The 15998-nt window shown below is 46.0% G+C and overlaps 2 protein-coding genes across 2 annotated transcripts in view; both read left to right on the top strand.

The window, feature by feature from the left end:
* Positions 1-11795, top strand: part of LOC107145002 (adhesion G protein-coupled receptor E2-like) — a 452375-nt gene extending 440580 nt beyond the window's left edge. The window contains exons 23-24 of the mRNA XM_048795128.1: positions 9336-9446; positions 11665-11795. Coding sequence (XP_048651085.1) covers positions 9336-9446; positions 11665-11676 — 123 coding nt within the window. The 3' untranslated portion in view covers positions 11677-11795. The remainder of the gene's footprint in view (positions 1-9335; positions 9447-11664) is intronic.
* Positions 11796-12786: 991 nt separating this feature from the next.
* LOC107144979 (olfactory receptor 7A17-like) lies at positions 12787-13618 on the top strand. The gene has a single exon (XM_048795145.1). It carries the CDS (start codon positions 13142-13144, stop codon positions 13562-13564), a length of 423 nt encoding a protein of 140 aa, XP_048651102.1. The 5' UTR covers positions 12787-13141; the 3' UTR covers positions 13565-13618.
* Positions 13619-15998: the final 2380 nt, after the last annotated feature.

Below are 15998 nucleotides of genomic sequence, written 5' to 3'. Positions count from 1 at the left end.
AATTAAAGACTAAAGGGTGATGTGGGTGGGAAGAGGTCACTAGAAGAGCGTCCAAAGGGGAGGTTCTGGGGAGTGATGAGGCCACATTCTGTTGTGTGCACGTGTGAATGTGGAGCAGCAAGTCCCACTATTATGTATCATTATAATACAACAATTCAAAAGGAGGAGAGGCCATCTAAGGAGGAGGCCCTGGAGGAGACCCTGAGACTCACCCGTGGCCTCGTCCTGCAGGCCCTTCTGTGGTGGGCTTGGTCTCCACCCCAGGGATGGACAAGCTGCTGGCCGAGGCACCCCTGGTCCTGGAGCCTGAGAAGCAGGTGGCTCCCCGTGGGACACACAAAGACTCACTGCCAAGAGTCTCGCCTGTTCTGCTCTCAGATGTTGTCTCAGTCTTTTTGAGCAGCAACGACACCCAGAACCTCACCTCACCAGTTACCTTGACCTTCTTCCATCCTGTGAGTGGTGGTGGGGGGCACGGTGTGGGAAGAGCCCCAGGCCCAGGCACACCCTTGTTGTCCTCTTAACCTTGAGGTTCAGCAGGACTCCCCACAGGTGCACCCCACACAGGAAAGCCAGCCCTTCCTAGGTCAGCATCTCTGAGTGCAGGAAGACCAGCTCACACCCCTGTCCTGTTACTACAGCTGGTGACACCTGCACCAAGGCATGAGGTGCTCTGGGTCTTCTGGGACCACAGCCAGAATGAATGTGGTCACTGGGCCACTGCAGGCCGCAGAACAGTGGGCACTGGAGATGGCAGCACCACCTGCCACTGTACCCACCTCAGCAGCTTTGCCGTCCTCATGGCCCACTACCATGAGCAGGTGAGAGGCTGCCTTCAGCACTGATTGCTGCAAAACACACTTATGCAAATGTCGTTGCTGAAGTAAAATCAATTTGTTCCCTCGCGGTTTCTGTGGGTCAGCAACCCAGCACAGGGGGATAAGTTCCTTGTACAGGTTCTAAAAGACTGACAAGATCACATCAGCCAGGGCCGCAGTCTCTCCTGGGTCTTGCAGCCCTCCTCCAGCTCCCTGGTTGCAGGCAGAGTTCAGTTCCCTTCTCTTAGCAGCTGTCAGGGGGGACCACACTCAGTTCCTAAGAGCCACCCACATTTCCTCTCCTATGACCCCTGGTTGGCCTTCTCACAAAATGCTCCTATCTGAAAACCAGCATGAAAATGCCCCTTATATAGAATCCCTCTCAAGTTTTGAATCTGTTTTCCCAGAAAGAGTCCAGATCTTTAAAGCAACCACCTCATCTCACCAAACCCAGAATAAACTCCCTAATCTAAAAGTCAACAGATAGAGTCAAAAATTCCACCGGCAAAATCCCTCTACAGCAACACCTAGTTTTTCAGAGAATTTAATAATTAGAAGAAGGTTTGTGTAACAGCAGGGGGTGGACATACGAAGACCAAGTTAGAATTCTACTTACCACCAGGGTCTGTAAGTCAACTGTAGTCAGGGTTTCAGGTTTGCAAAAAAAGGAAGGTCTGGTGAAAGTGGGGGTAAGAGGGGATCAGGGGTGTCAGGGAGGATGGCTGGACTAGGGTCTGTTTACCTCCTCCTCTACCCAACTGAGTGGACACTACTGCTTCCCCAGGTTCAGACTCTCAGGTGAGCCCACATTATGTGTATTTACTGTGAGCACCTGTGACCATGAGCATAACAAAGATCTCAGCCAAGAGCTTTTTATATATTATAGAAATTAGATTTTGTCTTTACATCAGAAGTTTTCAAAATTCATCACATGTTAATATCACATGAAGGAACATTTATTTTTAAGTGCTTTCTTAGGAAACAATTTCTATTTTTTAGATATGTTTTGTGATAGTAGAAGCAAATGTGACTCCATTTTGTTTTATGACTTCATACTGCAAAACAACCATGACAAGTAGAAGAGTCATGACTGGATCAAGATGTTCTTTTCCTTTTGCTATAGAAACCTTTAAGAACATGGAACTACCTAATGGGATATTGTTTCTGTAACTAGGGTAACAGGGCTCTGTTTCTGTAACTGGGGTGACTGGGCTAACCATGATTGGTTAGGCTTCCCTCCGCTTGACTGCACTGTCCCGCTTCTGTAACCTGGCTTGCTTGCATTGGCTAGACCCCCAGAACATCCCTTTTGTAGTTTTCAGGCTTATAAGGAGTGCCTGTGCAATTGTTCGGGGCTGATCAGGGGAACAGCTTTATGTTCTGGTCAGTCACCACCAGTGTGCTTCAATAAAGGCTTGATTTGATTATACATGAGTGGTCTGGAAGACAGTTTATGAAACGCTGGGACGAAGCTTTAACTATAACAGTTTCAAGAACAAAAATAGAAGAAATAGATCAGATACTTGGTTAAAGGAAGAAAGTTAATGATGATGGTAACTTAAAGTTTACACTTTCCCACCTATTTCTCCAAGTCCTCTTAAAACCATGAGGAAATGAAAAGAAAACCCACCACCCCATTACTCTTTACCCAGAGGCATCTATTTTGAAAGTTTTGCCTCTGTTTCATTTATCAGGTGTCATTCTTTCCCTCTGCTCCTCCTCTGTCCTGCCTCCTAATTTCCCAATTTTGTCTTTACACCATAGTCTCAAATGTAGCATGCACAAATGTCACCTGCAGGGTTTGTACTTTCTTTTCAAACATTTTCTTGGGAAACCATTTCAAATTGACAGATATGTTGCAAAAACAAAATCCACACAAACAACATCTGTGTGCACTTGATCCTGAGGCACCTGCTTTGAAATATTGCCTTCAATATTTACCATTTGAACATTTCCCCTCACTCTTTCCTCTTCTCTCCTCTTTCCCTCAATTACATTGAAATAGAATTGATGGTGGGCTTTTAAATGTCCTTATGGCTTGAAGATGATTTTCAGAAAGAAGTGGGGGAAAGGTGAATTTTAAGCAACTGTTGTCATTAATTTTATTTTTAACCAAGTATCTAACTCTAACTTCAGAGGGACTTGTGGTCAGTAAGGAACAGGCAGAGCTGGACTGAGGCCAGTGGTGTCTGGGATGGGAGGTTAATGCTGGACACTGAGGTGCAGGTTCTGTCCTGTGGCCTCCTGGAACAGGGACAAAAGGACCCTCAACAAGGGCTTCACACACACTCACTTACATATCACTTACGTGCCTTACTGTGCCTCAAAGTCAGGAATCCCGGGTCTCCTCCTTGAGTAAGGACTCTACACATCCAGGCCCTTCTCTCCACTTACCTGCTCCATTCATAAAACCTTACAGTCCAACCTTCTGAACCTGGAGCCTCTCCCGCATCAGCTTCACACAGGGACCCGGTCCCTCCATTCCTGAATCTGCTGCACCAAATGACACAGATAGCGGAGGGGTTCCTACCCCACAGCAGGGCACGTTGCTATGAAGGCTCCTCCCTCTGCCCCAGGACATGACCCCTTGCTGAGCATCATCACCTGCGTGGGGCTGGGCGTGTTGCTGCTGTGCCTGGTTTTGGCGGCCCTCACCTTCCTCCTGTGCAGAGCCATCCAGAACACCAGCACCTCCCTGCACCTGCAGCTCTCGCTCTGCCTCCTGCTGGCCCACCTGCTCTTCCTCACGGCAATCGACAGAACCCAGCCCAAGGTACCCAGGTGTCCCCACCCCGCCCACCCAGGGGTGCTGAACTCAGGAGCCAGGCTGCCCGGCTCCTAATTAAACAGCCTGGGTCCTGGGGAAATCTAGAGGAGGTCGATGTCCATTTCACGTTGATGGATTCAATAAGAAAACGAGCCCTCTTTACAACTCCATCACCTGCATCTCGTGTTGCTTATCAACAGGGCTTGCATCCTGGGGGAGTTCCTTCATTAAGGGACCCGTAGGGTGAACTGAGGCAAACTCTAGGTGGCATCCATCAATCACCAGATGTGGCCTCCTGATTCAATCAGGAGACATGAAGGAGGCGACTGGGCTGGATTCACCTGGCATCCTGTTTTACAGCAGACACTTTTTACCAGGAGAAAAAGGAGGTTCTACTGAATTTTTAAATTGGTTAATTGAGTCCTTTGTTTACAGAATTCCTATTTGGTTCATTTTTATAATCTGGATTTAGTGAAATGATCCTCCACTTCCTGTATCTCCTCCAAGTTCATACCTTACATCTTCTTTTAGCTCGTTGAACATTTTAACTAGGAACTTTCTAAATTCTTCTCCAACATTTCCTCTGCTGTCATGCCTACAGAGTCAGTTGTTGGAGTGCTGTGGGCTGTGTGGTTTTCTCTCTTGCTCTGTCCTGCTGCTTTTAGGTCTGCCCACCTTCTGGGTTGATTATCTTCTCTGCTTTGATGCACAGGATTATTTAGTGACCTTCTGTCTCTTAAGAGCCCAGGGATGGGTGAATATCCAGCTACTGATACTGACATTCAATGTGCATCCTCAGCTGTTCCCAGGATCAGCACCTTTTGGAGAGAAGATACTAAACCCTGTGAATACAGTCATTTCTAAAATAATGTGAAAAGCATAGTGTAGAAAATGCATAAGCTGCCACATGATCACTGGTTGCCATTTGTAAGTATTTGATCCTGCCCGACCTTGGGTGGCCCTGCTGTTCCGTAACCAGCAGCGCACCAGGTTTGTGCACAAGAGCATCCCCACTACTGCATGAGGAACTCCACAGGGCAGCACTGGGAGGTTGTAAAGTCACTGGGCAGCAGGCCCTTTCCAGCTCTGCTGTGATCTATGGGAGCACACACGCAGTCCGTGGCTGAAGCACCACAGTGCAGCGCCTGGTGCACAGCAGAATCCCCCACCACTGGGCACAGGGGGCATCCCGGGCCACGCCCAGACCCTGACTGCTGCCCTGGTGTCTCTCTCCTCCCCAGGTGCTGTGCAGAGTCACCGAAGGTACCCTGCACTACCTCTACCTGGCCTCCTTCACCTGGATGCTGCTGGAGGGGCTGTTCCTCTTCCTCACAGCGCGGAACCTGACCATGCTCAGTTCCTCCAGCAGAAACAGGCTCATGAGGAGGCTCATGTTCCCTGTGGGCTACGGAGTCCCGGCCACCATCGTGGCCGTGTCTGCAGCAGCCAGACCTCACCTGTATGGCACCCCTGCTCGGTAAATGCGGACCCCACTTGTCCTTCTCCTCTCGAGCATGTCCATGGTAATCACTTGAACCAAAGTAGCATTTTGAGTATTTCAGAGCTTAAGATGGACAGTGACACTAACTAGTAACCCCTAGGGCATCTTTCCTGTGAAAAATTATAGTAAGGATTAATTAATTAACAAAATCTCTCTCCTAGAAATAGCAAAGAAAAAAATCAAAAGGAAATTTTTCGTTTTCGACTTAACATACATTTTATCCAAATCCTATAGAATGCCACAATTCTTCATTTGGGAAAGTAAAATTGATGTAAATAATCAAACTAATAGAAAAATATAATCACGAAACTAGTGATTGTGGTTATAGCAATGACAGGAAGGATATGCAATCAGAAAGGGAGAGTCGTCCTCATCTTCTCCCGTGAAACGTCTTAATTGCTTAAGCTCACATGTCAGTCCTAGGGATTTCATTATAACAGTTTTAAAGTTTAATGATGCAGAATGAAAATGTTTTAATTACAAAATTAAAATTAAACATGGTGTCATAGTTAAGATTTACAGGGTGCTTATTTCATCCCAGGTGCTTCTCTGGATATATATATATATATATATATATATATATATATATATATATATATTCAGAGAAGATAATCAACCCAGAAGGTGGGTAGACCTAAAAGCAAATAATCCTCACATCTCTACGTGCAAGGAGATGCTGTCATTACCTGATTTTATCGATGAGGAAATAGAGGTACAATTGAGTTAAGTGCCCAAAGGTGTCAAATCCAGCAGGTATCCACACACTCATGTTTATTGCAGCACTCTCCACAATAGCTGAGTCACTGAATCAGCCCAAGTGCCCCTCACAGATGAATGGAGAAAGAAGAGGTGGTATATATACACAATGCAATACTATTCAGCCTTAAGCAGAAAAATATTTAACATTTGCAGCAACACGGATAAAACTGGAAGACAGTATATTAAGTTAAATGAGCCAGGCACAGAAACACAAATACCACATGTTGTCTCACATTTGCAGAAGCTAAAAAATAAATCCACCTGAAAGTAGAACAGAGTGAATTCAAGAGATCCAGAAGGGTACAGGGCAGTGGCAAGGAAAGTACAAAAGGGAGGTTGGGTTGAAACAGTGCACACGATGGGCCTGGGTGGAAATACCAGGCTGGCTCCTCTAATAAAGACAATTAATATGTTCATGGGCAAATTCATCTTTAAAATACTGCATTATGAGTGAACCTTGAAATATCATGCTAAGTGAAAGAATGTAGTCATTAAAGATCACACAATTCATAATTCCATTATGTGAAATGCCAAGAGGAAGCAAATCAAAAAGAGAAAATAGATTCCTGGGGGTGGGGGCAAGGTAAGGGGTGGGAGCAGGAGGGAGAAACGGGTGCTGAGGTGCACATGTTTCTTTCTGGAGCTGTGAGAATGTTCCACAGTTAGGTTGTGGTGATGGCTACACAGCACTGTTTTGTTCAAACAGAAACTGTGCAGTTCATTTTTCTGCATTTTTATTGGTGCTTTATAGTTGTACCTAATGATGGGATTTGTTGCTACATATCCGTGCATGCACACCACATGACAATGTAACAGAAGTGTGCACTTTCAATGAGTGAATTTTATGGTACATGAACTCCATGTCCATAAAATGATGAAAGAATTGTGGTCATTGGGTAAGTTTAGCAGCAGAAAAAAAGCATCGCTATTGAATGTGGCAAGATGAGCCCTTAAAATGATGTCAGGTTCACAAGACTCTCAAGCACTGTGACCATGTTCACAGTCCTCTCCCCTGCTCCAGAGCTGACTACCTCAGTAACAATCAACCAACTTCATGTCTCCATTAACATGTGATTTCCTTGGGGAATTCTACTTAACCATCTTAATCCCACAAACCCAAACCTTAATATGCCCTCCAGTGATTCATCCTCAGAACCTTCCATTTTTGTTTTGTTGTTACAATGTGTCTACAGTGTGTGTCTTCCTGGAGGTGAGACTTGGGAGATTTACAACTGGGTTTACTTTCTTGGTATCTTCAGACCCAAACAGAAAGCCTACCACCCAGACACTCAATGTCTGTTGAGGAAAGGGAGGAAGAGATCGAAATAACTGCTCTGTGTCTTCAAGGATCAATGCACTTATTCTCTCTCTTTGTTAATTTCTCATTTGTTCTTTTTAGATATACATGGCAGTAGAGTGTACTGTGACATATCACACATACAGGGGTCTGGCTTCCCATCTTGTGGTTGTGCATGGTGTGGAGTGACACTGGTCGTGGAGTCCCACATGAACACAGCAAAGTGATGTTGTTCTCTCTCTTGTTCAGGTGCTGGCTCAATCCAGAACAGGGGTTTGTGTGGGGCTTCCTTGGACCCGCCTGTGCCATCTCTTCTGTGAGTGATGTCATCAGAGTTCCTTGCTGTCCACATGAGGGTCACTAGAAGAGCAGGATTATAAGGATGGTGATGAGAACAGGACTATCCCTGGATTATTATGGGTTGGGTTGGGTTTTCCAAGACTTCTGCATCTACAAATTCTAACGTTATTGTCAAATACTAAAAGCTGCATGGGCTAGAATGGAGAGATAACAGATTTAAATTTTTATTCAATAAAACTTTGCTGTGGGGGATTTGGGTGTAGCTCAAGGGCAGAGAGCTTGCCTGGCATGCACTAGGGTCTGGGTTCCCTTCACAGAACTGCAAAAAGGAAAAGAAGATATTCATAAACCTCCTGCAGTTTCTTTTGGGGGGTTCTTTTTAGTTATACATGAAGGTAGAATCCATTCTGATACAATTACACAAGCATGGAATATACCTTATCTAGTTAGGAGCCCATTCTCGTGAATGTACATGATGGTGGGATTCACTGTGATGTTGTCATATATGTACACAGGAAAATTATGTCAGATTCATGCTGCTGTGTTTCCTTTGTGGTTTCTTGAAGGTCAATTTGGTTTTCTTCCTGATGACCCTCTGGATTGTGAAGACCAAGCTGTCCTCCATCAACAGAGATGTGTCCACCCTCCAGAACACGAGGTGAGATGGACCAGGGGACACAAACACACAGACATGAATGATGCCCAAGAGAAAAGCCATGTACCTGGGCAACCCCCTCGTGTCCCTCCTGGGGGGCTTCTGGGTGGACCAGAATTAACAAAACCAGCTGCCCTTCTACAGCTGCCATCTCAGACTCAGGGCTCTGCTGCAGATGCCCAAAAAATGCCTCCATCTCTGATCCTAGCTTGTGACTCCCTCAGCCTCAGGAGGAATTGGCGTTGGCTGATCAGCAATGCTTGGACTCTTTTTCAGCTCTTCCACAGCAAAAGTTCCAAGAGCATTGTTCTTCTCCTGACAGTCGCCACATCTCAGGCTGCACTTTCTTGCCCCACCCTCAGCTCAGAATCCTTCCCACCCTATAACTAACTGTTCCTCCCTGTAGAAAAACGCTACTCCAGTTCAGTCCTCCAGGGGGCGTGGTTGTTCCTTCACTCAGCATTTTGTGTACAATTCTTGCTCTTTCTTCTGGGTTCCTCTGATTAACCTTTCAAATTTTTGCATATCATTATTTAGTTGTATTAGATACTTGAACAGAGCAATCGATTAATGAAAACAGAAATTTTGTCCTGTGTTTATTTTCTAAGATAGGGCCTCACTGTGTTTCCCAGGCTGTGTGACCCTCTTGCCTCGGCCTCCTGAGGAGCTGGGGCTACAGGCATGCAACCCTGCCCCCAGCCTCTCTTTGTGATTTATGTCCAAACGCTAGCACAGGGAATCCTCTGTAACACTGGTTAATGAAATTAGGGATCTTCGTGGAAAATGAGTTTTTGGAACGAACCTTATGCATTATCACTGTCCTGGACCCAAAATGGCATTTCTATTATGGGGTATCATTGAGAGTAAAGATCATAGCTCAGTCCAAGAAATTGCTTACAGGGGAGAGTAGGTGCATCCAAGGGTGGAGAGGTGAATACCCTGATTTTGCTGTGGGTGCATTATAAGCCTCCATTCTCCCCCAACCTAGGATGCTGACATTTAAAGCAATGGTGCATCTCTTCATCTTGGGCTGCACCTGGTGTCTGGGTGTCCTGCAGGTGGGCCCCATGGCCCCCATCCTGGCCTACCTCTTCACCATCATCAACAGCCTGTGGGGCGTCTTCATCTTCCTGGTGTACTGCCTCCTCAGACAACAGGTACCCCTGCCCAGCTCCCACCCATGCCTCCCCACCTTCACCCCTCTCTGAGCCGACCCAGAGCATGGGTTGCCTCTGCAGGTCCGGGAGCAGTACAGGACATGGCTCAAGAGGATCAGGAAACGGACAACTGAACCTGAGTCCTACACTCTGTCTAGCAAGGCTGTGTCCGACACCTCCAGACCCAGCATGGTAAGGTCACTCCCTGCTCCCAGAGCTCACGTTCCCTGGTATTGGCAGGATTTCTCTCCTCCTGTCCACAGACCATGCTTCCCCTGCCTCCTGGACTCCACCATCATGCCTGCCTGTGCTCTGACCTTTCATGATTCTTTCTCCCTCCCTCCCATCCACCTCATTCCCACTTATTATCATTTGTCCTCACCCCTATCTGAGTCTCCTAAAGACCCTGGTGATGACCTTAGGCTCACATGGACAATCTAGGAAGATTTTCTCATCTCAAGATGCTTAACATGTATGATCTCACTGATATGTGAAATGCAAACATTGATCTCATAGAAACAAAGTGTAGAACAGTGGTTCCCAGAGGCTGGGGAGGAGGGGGTGGGAAAAGCTTGATCAGTGGGTACTAAGTTACAGTCAGGAGAAAGAAGCTCTGTGGTAGGTCGCACAGTAGGTCACTAGACCACAAAGTGCGCTGTGCCTCCAACAGCTCTGAGAGGCTGGGGGCCACTCAGTGGGAGGCCCTTGCCTGACATGTGCAAGGCCCTGGGCTCCATCCCAACACCAAGTCTCTTTAAAATACAAAGAAAGGATTTTGAGAGTTTTTACCACAAATAACTAATGCATGTTGGAGGAGATAGTTATGTTTAACCTGATGTAAACACTCACACTGTAGACAGGCAGGAAACCATCTCATTACACCCTTAATATGTGCCATCTAAGCAGATTTAATGTAAAATTAGATTTTTTATCTTTAACATACTCCTTCTTGAGAAGTTCCTTTTCCAGGCATGGTAACACTCACAGGCTACGGGGTTAGGGTGTGGATGTCTGTGGGGTCATTATTTTGTCTATCACGCCAATTACATAGGTTGGCTTTCTCTCTCATGGAGCTGTAAAAATCTTCCTCTGGTTGTACATAACTGAATAGATTCACCACCTCCTCCCTCCACCACAGCCCTAGGAATGATATACACATTGAGGAAAAGAAGCATTAACTTTTTATCTAGAAAATAGGAAGTCATCAGTTGGGGAATGAAAGCTTCTGAAGTTCAGATGATCTGGTCATGCGTTTCTACCATCTTGGGCACTGGACTGCGAGGGTCCACTCTGTTGGTGGCCTGATGTCATTTTATCTTCCAGTGTCTCCTTAAACAGGGCATCTCCAGGATGTCAGTTGATGGACTCTCTTCCTCTCATTTTGGAACCCCTCCCTTGGCTCATTTCATAAAAACAAAACATTTTGTCTAGTAACCAGTTCTGAATAATTTTCTGAAACACAGCATTCATAAGGCTCCAGTGAATCAGCCTCACTTCTGAGAAAGTCCAAAATCAGCAAAATGAAATCTCATGTGGCCTCTTGATCATACCCTGATAAATCCATCGGGCAAGAAAATATTGTGATTGAAGTGAGTGTGTGAGTGTGTGTGTGTGTGTGTGTGTGTGCACATGTGCACGTGCATGCAACATCATACCCCATTAAGGTAGATGATTATTATTTGACAATTGAAAATTTTAAAAATTACGGAGCAGGATAGTTGCTAAGACCCTCCAGTGGTCATCCCCCAGGCACAATGGCTTAACAGCTATAATTTACAAACTCATTGTGTATTTTTGGGGTGTGCCTCATGAATATACAGAAAATAAAATGGTTACTGTAATAAAGGAAATTAACTTACCCATTATGCCGCAGTCTTGCTGGGAACACTTTAGGAGCCACTTGTCAAGCAGAAATGAACTTAATTTTAGAACACACATGCCACACCACACGAGCTCTTCAGGAATTCCCTCAGAGCCCAACTGCCACCACCGGCTTCCCACAAGCCTCTCAACACCCCCCCCACACTCCTCCTGCTCTTGAGGCCAATTGGCTGGGTCGAGTGGGCGGAACAAAAATAAGTCCCCCAATGAGCAGCTCCGTGGTCTGAAAGGGCAGGGAAACAGCCCAATGAGCATCACCGCAGAGGAGCCAATCAGCTGACAGCTAGAAGTTTGCTGGGGCCCTTTCGGCTGTGGCTCTCAACACATCATCTCACATTCATATTTGTACATGAGCAGCTGAAATCTCTTTATCTAACAAATCTTTTCTTTCCTATTTTAAATGAAAGCTGTGAGTTATTTTTCAATTATCTTATGTCATTTTTAAATAATTATCATTCCAGACTAATTAGAAAGATCACCAGAACTACATTCTCCTTCCCCATGGAAAATCTGAACCGCCATTTTTTAGCCATTAGGATAGGACAAAGACTCTGTGCTGTGTGTTTCAAGAAATCCATGGTGTTGGCCATGTGAAGGGATTCTTGGAGGACATGATCGACATTCAACTCCTGCAGAACTTGAAATGCTTCCATGCCAGAAATGGTGATGAGCAAACTCAACATCCAGATGCCTTCTGCATCCCAATTCCTCGGTTTATCTTTAAAGGATCTTCTACGGCCCACCCTTCCTATGAGGCCTCTTCCATGCAAAAATTCTAGAAGAAAACCAGCCTCCCAAGATGCTCACATCCACAACATTCAAAAGGAATAGAACTCGCCTTAAACTTTTTGACAAAAAAATAAAATATAAACAGAAAAAAATATATAAAAATAAAATATTGTGGTGCCTACAAGGAAGAGACCTTGCTCTATGTGGGACATGGGCTTCTGAGGATGTGGATGACTCCCCAGAATGCCATATTCCACTAAAGATCTTCCATAGTCATGTAGTGGACAAATTGCCAAGAAAATTGTTCCCCAGATAATTTCCTGACAGACATGTTAGTAAGTAAGAAGTAAAGAGTAGGAGAGAAGCCTGGGAAGACGGAGATGGGCCTGGGTCACTTCCTTGGCAGTGAGTATAAACAGCACCTGCAGATATTTGCTAAGAAACTTACAAAAAGGCTATTTTTAAGTCGGGACCTATATGACTCTGGTCCATGCCTTTCCAAGGAAGGAAAAAGATTTGATGGACATCTTGATTGGACAAAAGGCTTCATGGACACCTCATGGACACTGCATGATTATACATTGTGACTTTTTCTATTTCTGCTAATTAATTCAAGTACTGGCTTCTTTGTCTTGTAGTGCTTCTACAGAACAAGCAGTTGTCGTTTGGTATCAGGGTTAACATAGACTTGGAAAATTCCATGGTGCATTTATTTCCAGGTGATTCCCAATAATTCATATGCATTGCAAATAGCTGAGATTTCAAAATTACAGATGATATTTCTGGGTGATGAATTGGGTGAGTCAATTTCTTCATTGATTGGTCCATTTTACTTTTTAATTAAAAATTAACCAAGCCTATAGAAAATGTGGCTTCCTCATCATTGATGGAAATTATACAGAACCAGCTTTTAACATTTTACCTAAATGATGTTTATTACCAGAACATTTAAAAGTGAAGCACAAAAGTCATTCCTAAGACACCTGAGATCAGGAAGGCTCTGACCAGGTGCAGGGAGTACACTAGGTCCAGTCAGCTTTGGGGACTAAATTAGGTTTGGTGTCTGGGTTTTCCAGCTGGTGGTGGCAACAAAAGGGAACTAGTGGCATTAAGGAACCCCAGTGTGACCCACAGCAGAGGAGGGGTCACCAAGCCAATGCGTCCTAGAGCACTGGGTCCACGCCCCAGGCAGCCAGGGTCCTGAGGTGGCTGTGGACTTCCTCTAGCTGCCGCTTCTCCCCTGGGGATGTTTACTTTACAGGGAACCAAAAAACCACATGGGGACTCCAGGATTTCTCCTCCAGGGACTTTCTGAGAAGCCAGAGATGCAGTCGGTTCTCTCTGGGCTGTTCCTGTCCTTGTACCTGGTGACCACCTTTGGCAACCTGCTCATCATCCTGGCCATCATCTCAGACTCCCACCTGCACATGCCCATGTACTTCTTCCTCTCTAACCTGTCCTTTTCTGACCTCTGCTTCCCGTCCACCACCATCCCCAAGATGCTGGTGAACATCCAGACACAGAGCAAGGCCATTACCTACGCAGGCTGCATCACCCAGATGTGCTTCTTCATCGTTTTTGCACTGCTGGACAATGGACTTCTTACTGTGATGGCCTATGACCACTTTTTGGCCATCTGCCGGCCCCTGCACTACACGGTCCTCAAGAGCCCCAAGCTCTGTGCTCAGTTCTTCTCCTGAGCTGGCTCATCAGTGTGCTGGGAGCCCTTCCTGAGAGCATGAGTGGACTGAGGCTCTCCTTTTGCACATATGTGGAAATCCCACACTATTTCTGTGAATTCCCTGAGGTCCTCAAGCTCGCCTGCTCATACCTTCATCAGTAGTGTCATATTGTACATAGTGACAGGCATCATGGGGCTTTTCCCTCTTGCTGGGATCATTTTCTCTTATTCTAAAAATGTGGCTTCTGTCCTGCGGATCTCCACAGCAGGAGGGAAGTACAAGGCCTTTTCCACCTGCGGTTCTCACCTCTCAGTTGTCTCCCTGTTCTATGGAACCTGCCTGGGGGTCTACCTCAGCTCCACAGGGACATGCGCCTCCTGGACAGGGGTGTTGGCCTCCACCTGTACACCCTGGTCACCCCCATGGTGACCTTACAGGTTTTCAGCTTCTTCCAGTTTTTGAACAGGGTTAACGAGCAAAACTAGTGTGTCTGCGTACACGCTATCATTCCTTTTAAAACCTTAAAAGAATTTAAAAATGCTTGTGGTACTTATGGCCCTAACTCGCCATTTTACAAAGAGTGCTCGACATGGTTTGCCAAAAACCCCTTCCGCCCAATGACTGGGTGTCCATGGCCAGGGCTAGTCTGAATGGCGGGGACTTCTCTAGCAGTCTAACTGGACAGATTTTTGTACCGAGCAATTTGAGAGAAACAGGAGACTGAATCTTGAGACCCCTTTGGAGACATTGATGGGAACGGGTGAATTTGCAGACTTAGAGAGGCAGTTGACCTATGATTTGGAGGTTTATGATCAGAATAATTCACATGCAAACAAGGCCTGGCAGCCAGTTTCTTCCCGGCATTAGTCTAATCTAGTTTGACTAAGATAAAACAGGGCTCAGAAGAACCATTCTCCGACTTCTTAGCACGCTTGTACAGCAGCTCACAGGTCCATCAGGGACTCAGGTGCCTGTGAGTTGGTTGGTAAGCAGCTAGCACTGGAGAACTCAGGTAAGGCCTGTCAGGACATCCTCCTGCCTCATAGGGAAAAGGGGACCCTCTCAGAATTTGTTTGCCTTTGTGCAGACATTGGCCCAACCCTTTTACACTCGCCATGGCTTTAAATCATGTACTGCAGCCCCAACCCCAGGGACACTATTCTCACAGGTATTGGTAAAGATGGTGCTCCCAGGACTTCTGTTCCAGGAGCTTAGGTCTGTAATGTACTGAATGGCGGGAACTTTGAATGGCACCCAAACCATTACCTCCATTCCCTGTGAATGGCATGAACTTTGAATGGCCACCTCCAATCCCTGAAGTGGTGTGATCAGACTGCCCCAATTCACGGAGGGGAGCTGAGGTCAGTCACCCCACCAGTGAATTGCCGGGCCTAGCAGCCAAGGATTGACTGGGCCCTGTGTCTTCTGTCCCGACCTATTCGATCACCCAGCAGGAACCCAGGGTGGTTATCCAAGTGAACGGGTGTCCCATAAACTTTTTGGTAGACACTGGGGCCACATTCTCAGTTCTGAGAGAGTTTTGGAGAACTACCTATCCCTCCGAATCTCCAATTGTTAGGGTAGGAGGTCAAACCATCATCCCACACAGAGCTACTCCCCTCACTTGCTCCGTATCTGAGTTCTCCTTTGCACACCATTTTTAGGTTATGCCTCAGTGTCTGGTCCCCTAGCTGGGAAGGGATATATCATCCATCTTGAAGGCCTCCATAACCTTACCCTTATGGTCCTCCCCTACTCATATCTTCGTCATGGCTTTACTCCCCGATGAAGAAGAGACTTTACCTCTTTGTGTCTGGTGTGGAGACCCCAATGCCCACCAGAACACACAATTTCCCCTCCCCTGTAAAATGGTAGATCCAATTGTATGGGACACTGAAACCCCGTTCTTGGCAAATTGCTCTCCTGGGGAAGTGCATCTTAAAGACCCTAACCACTTCCCAAACCAGGCCCAATACCCACCACCAATGGCCAGTCTTAAGGGCCTAAAGCCAATCATTCACAGCTTATTAAGAAAGGGGTTCCTCTATCCCACACACTCTCTATTCAATACCCCATATTTAGGCAGTAAAAAAGCCTAATGGAACATACCATTTGGTGCAGGACTAAAGGTTAATAAATTCTTCAACCAGACCCATACATCCCCTGGTTCCAAACCCTTCTACTATCCTTTCCTCCATTCTTGCAAACTCCACCTGTTTTTCAGTTACTGATCTTAAAGATGCCTTCTTTTGGATTCCACTTTATGTCTCTTCCCAGGACATATTTGCCTTCACCTGGACTGACCCAGAAACTAGACATTCCCGACATAACCTGGACTGACCTGCCCCAGGGGTTTTGAGACAGCCCACCTATTTTTGGACAAGACCTCTCTGGAGATCTTGAGATTTTTTTTTCCCCTCTATGCCCCAACTCATTCCTCCTACAATATGTT

This window comes from Marmota marmota, unplaced genomic scaffold, assembly GCF_001458135.2.
Source record: "Marmota marmota marmota unplaced genomic scaffold, marMar, whole genome shotgun sequence".
Lineage (NCBI taxonomy): Eukaryota > Metazoa > Chordata > Mammalia > Rodentia > Sciuridae > Marmota > Marmota marmota.
This window is presented reverse-complemented; position numbering and strand designations above follow the sequence as displayed.

What these genes read in the sequence shown, in the direction of transcription:
- LOC107144979 (XM_048795145.1), top strand. Translation starts at nt 13,142, where the DNA reads ATGGGGACTCCAGGATTTCTCCTCCAGGGACTTTCTGAGAAGCCAGAG.